This window comes from Poeciliopsis prolifica, unplaced genomic scaffold (assembly GCF_027474105.1).
Source record: "Poeciliopsis prolifica strain line A6 unplaced genomic scaffold, Auburn_PproV2 SCAFFOLD009, whole genome shotgun sequence".
Lineage (NCBI taxonomy): Eukaryota > Metazoa > Chordata > Actinopteri > Cyprinodontiformes > Poeciliidae > Poeciliopsis > Poeciliopsis prolifica.
Window position 1 is genome coordinate 7,228,115 of NW_026562384.1, and position 20,015 is coordinate 7,248,129.

Sequence of the window (20,015 nt, forward strand, 5' to 3'; positions counted from 1 at the left end):
AATGGTTATACAACACACATTCTCCAAGCTCTCTCTGAGGTAACACCACTGTATTTAAACCTATTGCTGATTCCTACTAGATGGTAATGAAAACAAGAATGTGATTTTTGGGTTTAATGTGTAACACTCATATTTCTTTCTCATGTAATTCAAAGGTAATTGAGCAAAATGCAAGATAATTATGACAATTACATTTTCTGTTTTGAGATGTTATTTCAAGTCATTTTTCTTTTCTATTCAGAAACAATAATCCTTTTTTTTCTTAAGGATGTAATTTTCCCTCCATGACTGAGCAGAACGTCCAGCTATTTGCTCCTGTTATCTTTGGGTGGTCGACAGAAAAACTTGGGCTTCATTGAAACAGAATCTCTGTTTTAATATTACTTATATATTACAATATCAAAGCCACTGCTGTATTATTAAAACTGGAAGTTGTTGAGTTAGGCTCCGTAACATCCTGGATGCTGGCAGTATTAAAGTTTCGGAAATTAGAGATTTGAAGCCTTTGATAAAAACAATAATAATCCATCTATTCAGGTTTCTCCCCCCCAATGAATTGTCGTGACTTATGAATTTCAAAGTAATCAAACTGATAACTGCTCCACATTTTTCTGCCAACAGCTTTTTATTTATTTTTTTTCCTGCTCCTTTCACATCATATCACACAGATGATTCACAGCCAAGATTTTAGACCAGAAGTCTGGCTTTTGGGGCTTATCTCTTTATTTTGCTTTGCTCTGCGTGTTGTGGCAGAGATGTACGAGGTCCATCAGAAAAACAAAACAAAACAAAACTGATGATTGTTATGTAGGGATGCCCCGCTGTCCAGACCGCTCATGTGAAGCGCCTGTTTATCCCCTCCGACAAGGTGCCAAAACAGCTGCCACAGATCTAACGAGCGTGCTGATCAGAAACAGATGTAATGGCAGCAATAAATTAAAGCCAGCGGGTGATGGGATGAGAGGCAGCACACATGGATTCATTCATACTGGCAGATGTCCACCATGCAAGCTGTCTGCATTGTCTAATGTCCACCAAACTCTCAAACAATAGCCGACTCAGAAGGAAGCTGATTCCTACCTAGCACAATCATTTTTATGCTTTATAACATTAAACTAACGTTTGAAATTATTTACCCGAATCTATAATATTTAATAAGTAAGCTCGTAAGTCCTATTGTAAGACAGATTGTCACATACATAAACTAAATTCAAAGGTTTGTTTTGAATTGACACCTTTGAGTTAATTCAGCAGTTCTGCAGACACCCACAGACGACCTATCGGATTTCACCGAGGTGACATTCTTGGTCAGACCAGAGTTTTAAATTATTCTCCCTTTGAAACTTGTCTGTGATTTCAGCTGTGTGCCTTCAAACATTTCTGTGCTGAAATATTCATCATCTGCCAAGCTCCAGGTCTGGGAGTGATCTTGTTTAGTGAGTGTTTTCATATTATCTGCAGGCATTTACGGTGCCATCAATAACATTTAATCTCCCAGTGTGCTTTAACTCATGTGGCTTGTGGAGATGATGGAGTCAGCCATGACTTGGCCCTCCAAAGCTAGTGCCAAACAAGAGTTTGTTCATAAACAGTGTCTTGTTAGAGTTTTCAAACTCCCTGAATATTTTTTTCTCACAAACTTTGGTGCATTTTATTGAGATTTGATGTGATAGACCAAAACATTAGAAAACTATTCCATCCATTTGTAGTCCACAGTCAGCTGTCCATCACTGCGATTTGTATTCACCACTCTTTAATTTAAACAGCGCTGAGTTGTACTCAAATTTATCTTCAATTTGATGTCTCCAAGTATTTAAGTATATAAAGATGATGGTTCCCACTGTTCAGCTTTAAATAATGCGTTGGGCAGCTCTTAACACAATTTTAGTAGCTTCTGAAACCTCCTTAGATGTTTTCATTGCTTTATGTCAATGATTTGAGCCTTAAATAGACGGACATCCTTTCCATGACCGCAGAATGTGCCTCTTCACATGGTTGTTTAATAAGTTAGAGCCACTCTTTGCGTCAGACAAGGTTAGAAAACTTGTTGCCAAATGGAAGAAAGTTGTCAATGCAGTAAGTATACAACAGGAAGCTCATACGTCATTCCTCAGTTAAATTCTGGTGACAACATTTTTTTTCCCAGGCAGTGTATAAAGTGCTTCTGTGGAGAAATAGGTCATTGTAAGGCCCTGATTAATTTTAGGATCACTTGTAGCTTACATCCTGATTGCAACTGTGCTGATTGGAGCCTAATTCTGGCTGTTCACTTGCCATCAAGAAGCTTTCTTCTGCTGCTCAGAAATCGCACATTTTTCCACTTACTCCTTTTCCAGCCATTACACAGATGTGAAAAGATTATTTGAAGAGATTAAACAAATTAGCTTCTTCTGGTGTTTCAACTGTTCTCAGATCGTTTCATAAAAGAGGGTGATCAAGGAAACCACAGGTGTGCTCAGAAATAACGGGTTCTCCAAATCAATTTTTCAGGGTTTAGCCTTCGATATCACAGAAGACACTTATGGTGCTGACTTCGCTAATCCAAAGAATTACTCAGAGGATGTGCAAAATCTGATGCCCAATTTTCTGACCTGCACATGCAGATTGTCTTTCCAGTCTTTGTTTAAAAGCAACCAATAATATTTTTGAACTGCCACAGTGGGATAACATTTACAGCATAAATACAGTGATGATGTCTTATATCTAGTCCAAACCATTGAGATTCCCTCAGGGATATCTGCACAGCTAAACCCTTCTTTTACTTACCAAACAGATTGCAAAACACAACTCTTAACGGCTGAAAAAGTAGATGTGCAGCACATCACCAAATTTTCTTTCATCAAGATCATTTCAAATTAAATAACAGCTGTGTCTCACTTCCTGTTTGTGATGAAAAAGCTCTGATTTGTTTTTGCGACAGGCTGTTAAATGATATACTCATTTATTATACTAAAATGGGAGAAATGGCACTATTATGTGTGAAAGATTTCTCCAACATCTCAAAACAAAGACAGCCTGATTACAAAGTTTCTGTTTTACATCGACTGACTTTGTGCAGCACTTGCATACTGACCTTTCAAAGCACTATGAACTAGAGTCGTATTTATCAAGATGCACCAATTCATACACCAGTTCTTATGTCAGGAGGTAATTTAGTGTTAGGTTCCTTGCCCAGGGTCACATCATTACATCAACATATGTAAGGCAGAAAGCTGAAATTGAACCCGAAGTTTATAGATTACAAGAGAACCACTGTAGTAACGTTACATCCATTATGATGTTTTTGCACTGCCTGTAATTTAGAATTAATGTTAAAATCTCAAGCCTTTTTTTTTTAAAAGCCCCACATATTCTGTTTCTGCTCATACCTCTGACTTCTTAGAGCTTCATGTCATTTCAAGTAGTTTTTGATTATGTGGTTGGATTTTTTTGTTGTTATTTTTGGCCAATCTCTCAGCAGTATGAGATTTTGTGTGATGTAAACTGGCGATACGATGCCTGAGATGTCCTCAAACACTTTCAGCTACACTGAGTGAGGCAGTAGAAAAAGAGCAAAATGGCAGAGCTATTTTCCTGTAATAGGCAGCTTGGGGTGAAACTGTTGCAGAAGGATTAAACCCTTTGGCTGCCTGTCTCTCAGAGGGCTTATAATAGCGGGTTTTAATGCTATGTGCTGGATGGAGACAGACTGAGCCTCTGGTAATCATAATGACCTCCATATTCCGCCCGTCCAGCGGGTGGGACATTATCAGGCCCGGGGAGATCTGTGTGTTCGTTCACAAAGTTATCCCAGTAATAGCTGCCATTACCTCTGCTGTGTCAAGATTACCTTTCAACAGCTCCATGTTTCTGTTTTCCACCAGACCCTGTGCAGCCCTTCCTCATGAGAGGCGGATCCAGTAGCGAACTGGAGACCATTTATGTCACTCGCTCCGCCACGCACGTCATAGTGCCATGTCTAGTCACAATTCCTGATCTGAATGTCATCCTGCAATCGGTATGCTTCCACCTTTTGTGTCACCCATTAAACCTGTCAAGTGTTTAGAACATCAGAAATGTGAAATATCTCCTTTTTTTTTTTTTGTATGTTTTTATTGACAGTATCCTCCAGCTCTGGAAACCAGGGGTATGAAGTGGGACAACAAGCAAGGCTGGTCCATTCCCAGATACGTCATTGACAGTGCGCCACTGATCATTGTAACATGCATAGCCACACTGGAAGGCAGAGATTACTCTTCTGACAACTACTACATTCATACTACTGGTAAAAAATACACTACATTTACACATGGGCTACTATGAAATTCTGCTTATGGCAATGTAGTATAAAAAATTACCATGATTTTTCACTGTGTCATTGAATATTTGTAAATTTATTTGAAATCACAAATATTCAATGAAGCAAAACAGTTTATCCTGTAGAATGTAGATGAAGCACCTGCTACAATTTTAGTGGTGATTTTATGTTTATATATATATATATATATATATATATATATATATATATATATATATATATATATATATATATATATATTCTTAATTTTAAACTAAGATTTCACTGAAAGAAAAATTAGATGGGAAATCAGAGGTTGTGCTAAATGTACTGCTTAGTTGCAGAATAACTGTGTGGCAATGAGTCACTCAATTATGTCATAATTCAGAAAATGTCAAGACTTTTATTGAATCATGCTATTTCCTCAAAAGCTACTCCCTTCTCTAAGTGGGACATAAGGCATTTCGCCAGCAGAATGTGACAGGAAAAAAAAAAGAGGGGAGGGGAAGTCATGATCACATTTTAGACATCTGACTTGAACTTTTTGCTGAAGTTCCCTCTCAATGTGAGTGAACTTTGAGGACCTTGGCCTGATTCACTTTTCTCTGCAGTGAGAGATCATTCTCCTCTTTCTTCAGAGGAGGAGAGAAAAGTCATACCCTGCTGCTGCCAGCCAAATATAATAGCTGCATCAGTCAGAAGAGAAACCGAGTCTTCACTTTGAGCACTAATGGGGTGTTTCAAACAATCAAGCAATCACAGTGTATTGCACAGACATCAGCGACATTTCCACCGACTGCCAAAAGAGATGGGTTCTATATCAGCTTCCCTGGCCAGTGTCCAAAGCTTTCTCAGCTTCCCCCCACTAGACTTTACTATATACCACTTTGATTTCTCCCAGAAGCAGCTTGTCACATGAATGGAAATAGTGCAAAGTTGTAACAGACCCTCCTTTTATAGTAGCATGACTTCTTTGGTCCAAAAGAAAGTCATTTCCTCCGGGCCCGAGAGGAGGACGGAAAAACTGCTGACGATGTCACAGTGACCTCTCCCGCTGCCTCACTCCCAATTTTTATTTTTTTTCCCCTTTTTCCCGGACAGGAAGTAAGATTTATGAAGTCAAGCTGTTTCCTGAGGAACCGGTAGAGTTGATGGTGGGGGACGCTCTCACCCTGAACTGCACGGCGACAGTGGAGTTTGACACCGGGGTGAACATCCAGTGGTCTTATCCCGGTAAACAGGTACCCAGCAGATGCTGCGGTCAGAAGCCGAATATTTCAGCTGGTGCCTAATAATACCCACAATGTGCTTCTCCTCGACAGACAAACAGCTGGGTGGAGACCAAGCCCCAGCGAGAAGCTCTGTCTCATGCCACAGAGGCGGTTCAAGTCTTGACCATCCACTATGTCAACGTCACAGACACTGGACCGTACGTCTGCAATGTCACTAGCATGGAAAGCACAGAAATTCTCCAGACTCAAGTCATCGTTCATGGTGAGCAATGCAGAACGGATTACTACACCAATTAGGTTTATTTTAAAGGCTTCAAAATTCCATAAAGTTTGGTAATCTGTGAAAAATACCTAAAATTAAAACGCGACAAACATGCTAGCAACTCAGTGAAAGAGTTTAAGACTTTAGAAAACTGCCTTACCTACAAAAGCAAAATGTTGTCTAAACTATAATACTCTTATTACACTTTTGCCTTTCTTTGCAATAGTATATGAAAATATGTGAACTTAAGCTTTGGCATTGACTTTAGCACGCAAAATTTGATCTCTAGCTCTGTGAAGGTGCCATATATGTTTTTGTACATACCCCAAAAAATTACTTAATTGTTACTGAAATGCCATACCGATAATCCAATCATTTTGCTACACAATTCAGATGCTCCATTTGCATTGATTCACTAACCTCGCCATGCTGAGTGCTTGAGGTGACACCAGCACAACCTGACATGTCTTGAGATCAATTTGTTTAAAAATTGTCTGTTTACAAAAAACTCTGAACATTCATTCCTAGGTGGTCATGGGATACATAAATATAAATGTTACAGTAAGTGTAACTTACATCTTCTCTGCAAAGCAGCAAATTGTACATTTCTACAGGCTTTTTTAGAATATACATAAAATTTACAAATAGAATGCATCTTAAGCAACACACATACCCCAAAGGCATGGCAAGTCTCAATTTTTGCAAAAACAAACTTCATTTCATTACATTTGGATTTCTGTGAAAGATTTATTATAAGATGTCAGAATATAATCTGTAAAATTACATATTTGGCCTGCATGAACTGAGGGGAGCATGCAATTCCAATGTTATTTTTGAATGGTATCAGTTGCAACTAGTCCACATTATTCTCATTCATCAATTTTCCACGTGTATATCTTACAGCTGGTATCTGGAGCAGCATACAGCATGATATCTCCTTTCGATATGCCACTTGCAGTATAATAAGCTACCATATATTACAGTCCAAGAAGTCAGTGCAGTATTGAAAGTGTGGATATTGGTAACACCACAATAACTTTGATTAAATATACTGTGGATCCCTCTTTCTTTCATTGTCTGAGCTTTCTACACATCTACGGATCACTGTGTTTCTTTCACATGCCATCTCATCCTGTATCCTGTCTCAGGTAAAAAAAACAGAGGATCATGAATTAGGAAGCAAATATCAGTTCTTTTATTTAAATACATGTCTCTTTTTTATGTTATTGAGATGAAGCTTCACGCTTAACTCTTACATTTCATTTCATCATAGCATCCCACATATCAAAAGTAAATACTTTAAAATAAATAGCGAATCTAAATGTTTTGCAACATTTCACAATTTCTTATCCACATTACAAACCTGTAATGAAAGTTGAGTTCAGTCGAAACTCATCTTTTGTTCTTTTTGTTGCAAAAACGACAAAAGCGGGGGTTCAGTCATGGATCTCTGGAACGCAAACTGACATTTTTCGCACAAATCTTCAGATTTATTCACAAATGCTGATGAAAGACTTTGCTTTCAAACCCAAGACGTGTTGAAAAGTGTGAAACCACAGCACGATGTGAGAAGACATCAATAAAAACATTTGAAAAACCAATCCATCGAGGTGAATGCCAGCCATTCACACATAAAGTTTTTTAAGGCCAGAAGTGTTTTATGTAAAAACTGAATGTCCTCAATTCCAGAAGGGCCATTTATCAACCTGGACTATACAGATGGGCCTGTGGTGGAGGTCACTGCTGGCCAGAAGTCCTTCAAATTACAATTAAACGTCTCTGCCTTTCCCACACCTGAAACGCAATGGTAAGATAAGCTACTTTGGTGTGTTCACAGTAAAGCAATGGGATATTTTCAGAAGCATAATTAGGCCTGACATGGCTGCAATTTAGAGATTAACTGAGGGGCAGAGCACCTGAGGAGCAGTGTGTTTTGTGCTGAGGCAGGTGTGTGTGTGTGGCTTTTCCAGGTACAAGGATGGCATGCTGATAAACCAACGGGCGGAGTTCAAGAAGAAAAGGATAAGAATGCACTCTAACCACGCTTTGGAGATTAAAGATGTTTGTCAGGAAGATTCTGGTCTGTACACTGTGGTGCTGAAAAACAGTGTTGCTTTGCTAGAGAAGAGGCTAAACATCACTCTTGTTGTCAATGGTATGTACCTGGTGTGTCACTTTCTTCAAAAGGATTTGTGGCAGAGGCCGGTATTCCTGGTATTAAACTTTGATTTCAGTTTGGTTTGAAGCTTATTAGATTTTGCAAAGTCACAGAAAGATGAAGAGCCTTAAAACGCTACAAAAATAGAAGTTAGGAATTTATAAGACCAAAAATCATTGAGCGTCAATTCATACCAATGAAATTTTAATAAAACACAAAAAATACTGACTTTAATAATGACTTTAATGTGTTTTACCCAAAATATCTTTCAACATCATGATGTAATACAATTTGTATTTTGTCATTTCCTAAAATTCTTTGAACCAATAAGAAAACATTTTTTCAGCTTTAACTTTAAAGGGACAGTACATAATTTCCAAAGTCAGATTTTGTGGAGACATTTATTAGTACCTTTTTAGAAAAATCTGCTTTAGAGAATGTGAAACTACAAATGTTTTTTTTTTTTTTTTACAGTTTTGAGCTCTTTGCTTGTCACACTTTAACATGATGCATCAGATGGCATGTTTTGTTTTATTATTAGACAAACTATTCAAAGTGCCCTTACTGTAAATAAGCATCAAATGCAAAAGTGATGGTGGTGTAACATGCCTAGACAAATCTAGTCCATTAAAATCTAGACAGTCTGTATTTATGCAGTTGATTCCTGATATTCATGAACACCGACTAAAAAGACAACACGTTTTTTCTTATCGTCTGACTTAACTTTTCTTGGTTTACATTAAGTTATTTTGTATTTTTACACACTCCTTTTATTTGTTAAAGTCCTATAAGTAAGAAAATATTCTAAAAATCAGTCACAACTGAAATCAATAGGTCCAACCTAAAGAAAACCGAAAATTGGTATCAGACAGGAAAAGCCTTGGAGAAATTCAGGCTACCATTTTCTTGTTTCCTTCTTGTTTCCTTCCACTGTGATTTTTTCCTGTGGCTGGACTGTTAGGTTTATAGATCTGCTCTCATGTTCTTCAGTTCCCCCAGAGATTTATGAGAAAAAAGCAGCTGCTCCTTCCAGTCCTTATCGCATTGGCAGCAGCCAGACGCTGAAATGCACTGCCTACGGACTCCCTGCACCCAACATCAGCTGGCAGTGGAGAGCCTGGGGGCCCTGTGTCCTCAACAACACTGAAAAACGGCCGTAAGAAACACTTTTGTCCTCATTAGATCAATACACATCACAGATATTACACCCTTTAAGCAGTTTGGGAGAAAGAGACGTTGGAATTGCATAAAATAACATTTTATGGGGCACAGATGCAGATAAACCAGATTCATTTGCATGTTAGAACGACACATGAACTACTCTGGTGTGCTTTAGTTTGTCATGGTGATATATAAAACACATGCATTCTTCGAGGAAAAAAAAAATAAACACACAAAGCCTTAATACTAAGCATTGCTCCGGGGTTGTTTTTTTTTCTTCCTGTCTCTATCTCCACTGAAGGGCACAGCGCGATATAATGGATTTTCCAGACAGACCATATTTACTTTGGTTCCTATTTCTGTAAGCCTCTATGTTATGCCTACTTCTATTTGACAGTTCTTCAGATAGCTATACACCTCCACCATCTTCCCCTCAGGCTTAATTTCTGAAGCTTTCGCAGCTCTAACCTTTTTATGCGGGTCTGAGCCACCGAGCGACAATGGCAGCATAGATACAGACTTAATGGAAACACACAAGAGTAACATGTTTTGCCAAAATTAAGCTCAAAATGCCCACTTCATGTTCTGTGTCAAACATTTAATGTAACATTTCATGGACAGTGACTGATGTATTTACATTTTGACCTTTTGTAGTGTTTCCAAATTTAATTTTCTTTTATGTTCTAATATAAAAGAGAAAAACTGCCTTGTGTCACTACAGCTTATGACTACCACACTACGAATACTAGGATGATTTTGAAATTAGAGGCTTTATGTACAAACATAAATCAAAAAGTTTTGACTTTTTAATCAATGTGTTTGCTACTTTAATAGTTTGACCTTTAGTTTCTGATCTTCATGTCTGTGAATGTTGAAATTCAAGCTGTACATTATGCAGATGAATTGCTGATCATCAATATTGGATTTGCCCACCAGGAATTGATTTGCAACTACAAGCTGTGAATAAAAGGTGCCAAGCCATTTCCATGTCATTAAATGTTGCTATTTCAGCTTATTCTACTGCTAAACTATTGAACTTTTCTGGTATAAAAAAATAATAATCAAGCAATTAATTAATCTTTTCTATTGACACTGCTAATTATTGCATAAAAAAGCATAAAAAGGGCTCACTGTCATTAAAGAAATATTCCACATATAATCAAAATAAATTCATCTTTCTATAAGATTTTATTTCATGATTGGTCTGATGGCATCTGTTGTAGGAAACATTATTATTATTATTATTATTTGTGGTTTTAATGGTGCACTTTATTTGTTTTGGAAGTAGAAGCTCTGATCTGCCTTTAATGCCACATTTGGCAAAATTGCAGGTCAGAAAACCATTGAGATTTTCAAATTGTTTTCAGAACAATACACCTGTTACCATTTCATGCCTTTAAACACAAGATGGAAGCTGTGCAGTGTGACTTCAGTTTAGGAGGCAGAAACTGTCAGAAGTGCATCGCAGCATTTTGCTGTACAAAGCAGCAATAGTGAAAACTGGGCTGGTCAGCGACCTCTGACCTTTGCAGTCACAATTCAGACTTTAGGGATCTTGTTGTAATTCCATCTGGAAAGTAGAAAAATTCAACTTCAAGCTAGAAGGTGCACCCCACAGGTGAATGTGTAATGATAAAATGTAGGGGTAAATAATTTAACATCTTCAATTAAAGAAAAGAATAATTTCCAGAAATAATTTTAGTTTGATGTAACCACTGTGTTTTAGATGTATTTTTTATCAGGAGATGGTGAAACTTTTAAGGAGAGAGGATAGAGATTTATCAATAATCACAATGTTCACAGTAACCTCTGGAGTTTATCGTCTCAGTCAAAAGTATTTTTCTTCTAAAGAACACGATCATGATGAATAGCCCTGAGGGTTAGGGTTACATCGCATCTGTGCTTTATCAAAGTATGTCTAATCATGATCACAAATGACTTCTTTGGTGTAAACTTGGTAGGTTATTTTGCGTTCTCACTCTTTATATCTGGTCAGCGGGATGGACATTGACTGCATGTTATATTACTATTATTGCGAAATGGAACACAGTACCTTATAACTTGAAGTACCTTGAATTGAGTGCTGCTCAAGATACTTCAAGGTACTTTTATACGTCCATCTGGGTCTGTATTTAGGAAAGTATGACGGTCTAATTCCAGTCCTGGCATGCTGAGGGTGCCAATATATTGATGATAAGGTTAGTTAATATTATAACGTCCTAATGATTGTACTGATTTCTTAAGTCATTAGAAATGTTTAGGTAGCCTGTGAATTTTTGACGATTATTTAGGCAGTAAAGTGAAACTTAATCCCATTACCTTCTTCTAATACATTAACGTTGCCTTTGGGCAAGAAAGCGAAAATATTCTATTTTATGTTTCATTAGCTCTGCTACGACGTTCACACTGTGGATCGCCATGATACAAATGGGTTTTTCCATTAGTTGCTTGGAGACGTGTGATAATTGACTGGTAGGATCATTTCAAAGTCCAACTTGGGCAAGAGGGGGAACAAAAAGTCCTATTTTAAAGCCCAGGATGTAGTTTGATGCTTCTGAATTCTTGCCAACTGGTTGCTCTGCTGCACAAGTCAATAGGAGGAGATGTCATGAGGTGTGTCTGTGCTTCCCTCCAGAGTGCAGCGAGACAGGAAGAGCGGGAGCGACAGGACCGCAGACTGTCAGAACTGGCAGGACATTTACTCAGACAGCACCATGAATGAAATTGAATCTGTTGACACATCTGTTGAAGTGGTGGATAATCAAGAGAAGGTTCATCACAACTCTTTATATTTGCTTTTTATTGAAATTCCTTAGGAATATAAGACTACTATGTTTCTATACTTAAGAAAAATACATTGCATGTTGAGATTTGATTAAGAACCTGTAAATCCAATTGTTAAATAAGACTAATCGTTTTGCTGTTTTACAAAAGTGTCCAGATTTCTGAGCCCCAAAACAAAATAGCTTACCAGTCAAGAGCCATTTCCACTGTAGAAATGTTTAGAACAGGCTTCCTTTGCAGACTTCCTTTAGGAGTCGGTTATAAACACATCCAGACACGTGTGTGTGTGTGTGTAACACATACACACGCCTGCACGTTTGCACACCACTGCTATTAAAGGAAATGGCCACAATAATGCATACTCATGCTCACACATATAAACATCCTATTTCTTTCAATCACACCAATTTAGGTTTGCCAGTTTTTTGGCCAGTCAGCAATAAACATGATCTAAATCCAGATCACACCACATCACAGCATCACATCACTTCCTTTTTAAATTTGCACTCTTCCTCAGCATAAAACCAACTTTTAACTCTGGTGTTCTCTCCTGATAGATTGTGAGCAGGCTTCAGATACGCAACGCCAGCGTTTCCGTCATCTATAAGTGCTCTGCTGAAAACAAAGTGGGCAAAGATGAGTTCCCTATCTACTTTTATGTGACCAGTAAGTATGCTTGGTTTGGTGTCTCTTACACACAAGTTGGTTTGATAAAAACGCAAACTACTATTATTATTTTATAACCTTTCATAATCGTATAACCTGCTTTATAACAATTTTCTCCAATCCATTTTCCAAATCATATATTTTCATTCTTTGACTCTTTTAGATGAACAAATTATGCAGTACCTTGTGTTGGGGCACTGACATTTATCATTTGCGAAATATTAAAACTTCAAAAAGAATGAGTACTTTTGGAGGACTATAACCTGTATAACCTGTAATACTTTAATGCCAAAGAAGTCGACTTAATAAAACTTCCCAAAAAAAGCTGAGCCTCCAGGTAATCCACTGTGAGCACCCCAAATTACATTCCTCTGCACCATTTTATTGAGATACTTCAAACAAAGACCATTTCATCTGCGTTTTGTGGCTACGGGCCTTTGGAAAACCTTTTGCAAGCCCTTTTTATATATTGTTGCAGTTCAGATGGCTTGGCTTTAAAAAAGCAATTCTTTCCATAAATTCATATTGCAAACCTCTCACTGCCCCCTGTCTCTCCACCTTGAAGCCATTCCTGAAGGTTTCAGCGTGGATGTTCGTCCTTCTGAAAATCCCCTGGAGCAGGACAAAGTGTCTCTGTCCTGCAGCGCCGACAACTACACCTACGATCAGCTGCAGTGGTTTCGCCTTGACCCCCAGGCTCTGCAGGACCAGCAGGGCAAGCCCCAGGGGCTGGACTGCGGCAGCGTGCACCACTACGCTGAGCCCCTGCTGGCCGAGCCGTCCTTCCAGCCGCACTCCAACAGCTGGGTCCTGGACTTCACCATGGAGTCTGTACGGCTGCAGGACGAGGGACACTACGTGTGCAAAGCTCAGGGAAGACGCAGTGAGGAGAAACAGTGCCTGTTTCGATACATCTCCGTCAAAGGTGAGCAAGAAAAGCACCAAACACTGATATGCCCACATCACAGGAAGGATTCAGCCTAACTGGAGCTATTTCAAGTTCCGCTCTCAGCACTGGGGATACACAAGGGTTGCAGCAGTGAGAAGCTGGTACTTAAATGCTGGAGGCGCGCAATTACACCTACTCACTAATGCCCACGCACTGAGGTACCCACAGCCACGCTAGACACAGAGAGCACCTGGTGTTTTTATGGAACAGATATGTGCTGACAGAAAACAGTAGAAAAACTGAAGGTTAGCTACTTCTCTATTTATGCAAGTATAAGGAGATTAAAACAACTTTACATTGTGCATTCTGGTTTGGTTTTCTCTGTCCTGTATGTTTGGCACACTTATCTAACGTGCCTTCGAAGCTTGACCCTGACCGGAACCGACCGCCAAGCAAATAATTTTAGCTCGTTAGTGGGTTTCTGCCCAAATTTCAGGTTGGGCATGCCTTAGGCTCGGACCATAAATCTAAACTCTCTTTGCGATTGTGCATCTCTGTTTACCTCCACAGCCCTGGAGGCTCCTCGCTACAAGCGCAGCCTCAGCAACCAGACGGTGAACGTTACCGGGTCTCTGCGGATGGAGTGCGACGTGGAGGGACGACCACTGCCCCGCCTGTCCTGGTTCAAAGACAACCAACCTCTCCACCAAATGTCAGGTGAGCCGACATATGCACACAGGTGATCCAGCAGAGCCACAGCTCACCTGGAAAGTCACACTCAAACAAGAAAACAAGAAGACGCTCCGGTCAGATGAGATTAAACTTACTCTACATTCAAAACACTGTGTGGTGGAAAGGTAAACAATCAAACCATCTCTATGACAAAACATGGTGCAGGAAGCTTAGTCAATGTTGATGGGGAAGAAGGATGGAGTTAAATCCAGGGTGAGGAAAGGAGCTGAAGCAACAACCCCAAACAATGAACCTGAAGTACAACTGAAGAATTTATATCCAAAGGTTTTGCTTTTGGTAAAATGGTTCAATCAAAGTATTGACTCTGGGAAAGCTGAGTTAGCATTCAAGCTACATTTTCACATTTTTATTTGAAAAAGAAAATATTCTTCCAGCTGAAGTGGATGCACTTCTTTATTTTGATTTCTCACGTAACATCCCCATAAGATGCATTTACATTTGCTGTAGTAAAGTGACAAAACAGCCACAGTGCATATAAGAATAGAATTTCAAGGAACAAGATTAGACAGAATTTTAATTTCATATTTACTTTCATTCTAAAAATCTCTCATAAAGAGGTGAAGATGAGTGAGTCAGCACAGGGTTGAGTGACAGCTAATTTTCTGAGGTTGCTCTGACAGGCTCCTCAGATGTGCAGGTTGATGGAATAATAAATGAGAGCTTCTGCTTGGAAGTCCAGACCTCTGACAAAAATCTTTATAAATCAAGAAAAATCTGATGAGAGGTGAAAAAGTTTTCCACAGAATGTGCAAGCAAGGGCCACGGATCACTCTTCATTTCCCCCTCAGGGATCCAGCTGCATGACTCGAACCGCACGCTGAGTATCCAGCGGGTCACAGAGGAGGATGCTGGACTTTACACCTGCACCGCCTGCAACCAGCGAGGCTGCGTCCACTCCTCAGCCGCCGTGAGGGTCATCGGTGAGACAGCTACACACACATACACACACACACACACACACACACACAGATAACTCTCGGGTGCACTCGGGCCTGAAATCACCGCTGCGCCTGACCTCCTGCCTCACACACAGAGCGTGCCTGGTTTTCCAACTCTCAGACCTTTCACTGCTGACGTTTTGTGCTTACCCGAGGCACGGCTCTCCAGAAGCAAATTAAAGTCATTGACTTCTGGGACATTTTGTATGCAGAGTGAATAATCTAATGGGATCGCTAGAAGTGGTTCCAACACAAATACCTGAAAGGAGCCTGCTCAGCACACTGATTTCAGCACAAGATTTAATGTCGGAGAGATGGGGCAGATGCTTTGTACTACAGCACCCCCTGTAGGCGGCACAGAGCGAGGCAGGATGGTGAGGATGGGGGTCGGGGGGGTAATTTCTTATTATAAATGAATTTTTTCTTCCTTTTGAAAAGGTTCAAGCGACAAGGCCAATGTGGAGATAGTTATCCTGATCGGGACAGGAGTCATTGCTGTGTTCTTCTGGGCTTTGCTCATCCTCATCTTCTGCAACGTGAAACGGGTCAGACGCCGCTACTTTTCACCTTCTGTGTTTGTGTCTTACAACATGCCTTCTCATCAATAACAGCAGCTGCTGACAACCTTGAACATGATGACATTCCTTCTGCTGTTTCTTTTACTCACTTTGTGATTAATCTGGAGATTTCCGACTCTCCTTTTATCTGTCATTCAGATATTCTTTTTGGTTGTCTTTTTTTCTTTTTGTCCTTTTTTTAATTGTTGCTGTTCATAAGCAGTTTTTCATGATATACAAGTCAAGAAGAAAATGCCTGGGTAAAAAAGTAGCCTTATATTAGTTTTTGTCAATTTTGTGGTGCACTAGATTTTATTGTTTCTGGACGAAAAAATGTCCTGGCCTTTAGGAAGTGCCATCAGGCAGGGGCTGTAATGTGATTTAAAGTCAATCATTCAAACAGTAAAGATGATTCACAAAGGACCCCCATCTTAGGTTCTACAAATTTTGTATTTTAAATGCCCATGGCTGTACTATTTGAAAGTATGGCTTACACATGTATTCTGTTTTTGTCTCCTCTTTTGTCCATTTTTTGTCTAATTTTAATACAAAGAAACGGTTTCAAAGGTAAAAAAAAAAAAGCTACTCAATCAAACAAAGCTTTATTGGAGTGATTATAACTATGAAAGAAAATCTATTTCTTCTAATAGCCCAATTGAGTTCTAAAACCAAACTTGATTAAATGCCAAGCTGGAACGTTGGGAAATTTGGATGGTGGACGAGTTGATGTGGGAGTGTGTACCAGGAGGAATGACCGGCATGCTTACTGGCATACTGGTTTTTGATGGATGAGGTAGTGGGCTGAACCCGTGGATTTCATCATTTCTGTTGGCCTTGTCTTGTCTTCCCATTCGGAGCATTTTGTGAAATGTTTGGACTTGGTCAGTCTGTTTGCAGTGGATGTTCAGTTGCCTTGCAATTTTGGATTGACATGACCAGAAGTGGACTGGAGTTTGTTTGGAGCACGTGTTAGACTCATAGTATCTCTGAGTTCAGCCCAAAGTGGCGCTCAGATCCACCACTGAAGTATCAGATCGTTATTATTTGCTCACAAAATCCAATAATTGAAAAAGGGTTTAGCTTTTAGACCTTGAAATATCTTTGGCGAGATGTAAACTATTCTAGATCTCATGAGGAAATAATCTGCTCTAAATTAAGCTGCTCTTCAAACTTATATTTGTAAATCACAAATGATTTAATCATCATCTGATATTTTCTTGTCACCTCAAAAAAGCTTAAAAAGAATGAAATTATGTACATGAAATAGCACTGTGCTGGTTATACAAACAGGTATTCCCTCTCTGGGTCAGTGGACTTAAACCACAAATACATAAATCATCAACATAATCACTCAGTGATGCTCTATAAACAGCCACAGTGACTAAAGGCTTGACGTCATGTTTGAGCTTTTTATGAGCAGCAGCCCACATTGTCTCTGAGGTTTTCTTATATAACAAAAACCATGTTTTCTTTCATGTTATAACATTAAGCTTAGGAAACGTCTTTACGTTCCCTCTGCATTACACTTTACCACTGTACTGGACTCATACCTGCTATAAGACTCTTTGTTATAAGCATTTCTAGGTATTGTCATAAAGATTTTTAAGTAATTTTAAATAATCTGTTTTTTAAAACCACAGCGTTCCGGCTGTTAGTCGACACTTTTTGTCGTTTTTTTTTTTTTGCTCTGCTAAATGACGGTCTACTTAATGCTGTCAAACAAACAGACAAAAAAAACAACCTAAATGTTAAGTGACATCTTTTAGCCTGTATTCTTCCTGTCTAACGTTTGTCCAGACCTCTTTCCTCCTTGCCTTACAAGAGTCGTGTCCCTCTGTGAACTGCAGGTTAACCCAGCAGACATAAAGACAGGCTATCTGTCAATCATAATGGACCCTGGGGAGGTGCCGCTGGATGAGCAGTCGGAGTACCTGCCCTACGACTCGTCACAGTGGGAGATCTCCAGAGACAGACTCCGACTGGGTGAGCAGCTTGGGGAAAGCCGGACAGAGGGATGGATGGTTAACAAGGCATGTGGGAGAGAAGGATGTGTGCGCCCAACCATCCCATACCCAGGGATGGTTGGGCGTTAATAGATGGGAGAAGCTGAATTATTTTTCCATTTCCAGAGACCATAACAGAATGCGTTTAAATCACAGCCAGCTGTGCTGAGAGCTGCCAAGTGGAGTGCTAATGTTCAAAATGTGCTCATTTCCACAAGAGCTTTTTAAAAACGCCCCAAAGAGAAGCATCTGTTTCACAACAGAATCTTATGGCAACACATATCTTTTATTTTACCTCCCAAATGCAGCAATTGGCATCATCATTTCTCCTTGTCTGTTCTGCAAAATGCCCTGCCGCACCTATTTACAAACTGGTGTCATTTTCTCTCTTCTTCAATGACACAGGAAAGGTTTTGGGCCACGGTGCCTTTGGAAAAGTGATGGAGGCATCGATCTACGGCATCAGCAAGAGCAACAGCTTAAAGACGGTGGCCGTCAAGATGCTAAAAGGTGAAACTCTGGGTTTAGTATGCACAATGTACATGCTTTTTTTGTGAATCATGCACTGTAGTAAGTCATTGGTGCACAACTGATGGAAGCACGTTTCAGCTGTTGAACTGAAGTACAATCGCGAGTCAATTAGGTTTGGTGAAACTATCAGACCGATGGGCTTTTTTCACATTCGATAATGTTTGTTTTTTGTGGAAAGCCTTTGCTTACAACTCAGATTTATTGTTGTGGTTCACCAGACAAACCCTCGCCTAATCCATTTTTTGTCTTGCAACAACTTCACCCACAGCTGCAAGGACTCAGGGGTTTCCGACAAAAACAGGAAGCATGGCTTGAGAGAGGAGCCAGACTGTGTGAATTATGGCTGATTACTCATAAACTTTACTCGTCCCCAGAAATATTGGCTGGTTTGAACCGTGCCTGGACCGCAGCTTTTACAGGGACCCCAGGAGAAGCATTAGAAAGACGTGTGAAGCCGTAAACAGCTTCAAAAGGAGGTTCAGAGCTGAGTGTTAACCAGCCGCACCTGCAGAAAATCTCTGCGAGCTTGTTAAAATAATTGTTCAGGCTTCCACTGTGAGCACGCGGAAACATCGGGGGAAAGTGTAAATGGAGGTGCGGCACAAAGAGAAACAGCACATCCGTCTGAAATAAGTAAACGTGCGCGTGTTGCAGATGGAGCCACAGCCAGTGAGCACAAGGCTTTGATGTCGGAGCTAAAGATCCTGATTCACATCGGTAACCATCTGAACGTGGTAAACCTGTTGGGAGCCTGCACCAAACCCAATGGTGAGTCCTGAGATCACCCGGTTTTATTTTTTTTTACATAAATATACATGTCTCACATCAAATTTATGCCCAGTCAAAACGTTTGCACGTCTCATTATTATGCACACCGAAATTGCAGATCAAATTCCCATCTGAGTCAATTCTACATGTAAATGTTTCGAACTTCTCCATCAACAGGTCCGTTGATGGTGATAGTGGAGTACTGCAAGTATGGGAATCTTTCCAACTTCCTACGAGCCAAGAGGGAGTTCTTCCTTCCTTACAGGGTATCAGAGCGCAGCAGCCACTGACGCATTTCTAAAATCGTTTCTGCTCTAATTGTGGCTTAACCGCTTTTTATGCTATATTTACTCCATGTAATAAATCCATCTTATGTTTTGTTTAGCTTATGTAATTCTTTCTTTCTCTCTTTTTTTTTAACAGTTTCAATCTGCTCCAGCATATGTAACTCTTTTAGAATTGATTTTTTTGGGGGGGAGATGAATCAACAATCTGTGTCGTATTTAGGACCGCTCACCAAAAACCCAGAGCCAGATGAGGCGGATGATCGAAGCCGGTCAGTCGGATCAAAGAGCTCGGCGGACTCCTCCGGCTTCCTCCTCGCCGCTCGGCAGTCCTCGGGTTACATCATCCGATCAGAACCAGGCGGTGGAGAAAAGTGAGTCAGCTTCGCATCGTCAGGGTTATGAATTATAGCACTCGTAGTTTCCAAATAAAGGCAGATCGATGATGTTTTCTTTCCTACTGTGTGTTTTAGTGGAGGACCTGTGGAAAACCCCGCTGACCATCGAGGACTTGATATGCTACAGCTTCCAGGTGGCTCGAGGGATGGAGTTCCTGGCCTCCAGAAAGGTTAATGTCACCATTATGTTGTAGAAAAGGAGCAAATGAGGCAGTGTGGAGTAGATGGTCAGTCACTGAATCAAATTCAGTCACTTGATCACATAGTTACAGGATCAGTTTTGTTGTTGTTTTTTTGTTAGAAAAATTCTAAACTTTTAGAAAAAAAAGTTCAGATTAAACAATGCATCTACAAC

The 20,015-nt window shown here is 39.8% G+C and overlaps 1 protein-coding gene across 1 annotated transcript in view; it reads left to right on the forward strand.

Moving 5' to 3' along the window:
* Nucleotides 1–20,015, forward strand: part of flt4 (fms related receptor tyrosine kinase 4) — a 46,348-nt gene that overhangs the window by 21,387 nt on the left and 4,946 nt on the right. The window contains exons 4-22 of the mRNA XM_055034666.1: nucleotides 3,864–3,997; nucleotides 4,102–4,264; nucleotides 5,378–5,517; nucleotides 5,599–5,770; nucleotides 7,460–7,577; nucleotides 7,741–7,925; nucleotides 8,919–9,084; nucleotides 11,725–11,860; nucleotides 12,431–12,539; nucleotides 13,105–13,464; nucleotides 13,999–14,145; nucleotides 14,970–15,101; nucleotides 15,558–15,664; nucleotides 17,524–17,659; nucleotides 18,085–18,189; nucleotides 18,865–18,978; nucleotides 19,156–19,244; nucleotides 19,486–19,636; nucleotides 19,736–19,830. Coding sequence (XP_054890641.1) covers nucleotides 3,864–3,997; nucleotides 4,102–4,264; nucleotides 5,378–5,517; nucleotides 5,599–5,770; nucleotides 7,460–7,577; nucleotides 7,741–7,925; nucleotides 8,919–9,084; nucleotides 11,725–11,860; nucleotides 12,431–12,539; nucleotides 13,105–13,464; nucleotides 13,999–14,145; nucleotides 14,970–15,101; nucleotides 15,558–15,664; nucleotides 17,524–17,659; nucleotides 18,085–18,189; nucleotides 18,865–18,978; nucleotides 19,156–19,244; nucleotides 19,486–19,636; nucleotides 19,736–19,830 — 2,759 coding nt within the window. The remainder of the gene's footprint in view (nucleotides 1–3,863; nucleotides 3,998–4,101; nucleotides 4,265–5,377; nucleotides 5,518–5,598; nucleotides 5,771–7,459; nucleotides 7,578–7,740; nucleotides 7,926–8,918; nucleotides 9,085–11,724; nucleotides 11,861–12,430; nucleotides 12,540–13,104; nucleotides 13,465–13,998; nucleotides 14,146–14,969; nucleotides 15,102–15,557; nucleotides 15,665–17,523; nucleotides 17,660–18,084; nucleotides 18,190–18,864; nucleotides 18,979–19,155; nucleotides 19,245–19,485; nucleotides 19,637–19,735; nucleotides 19,831–20,015) is intronic.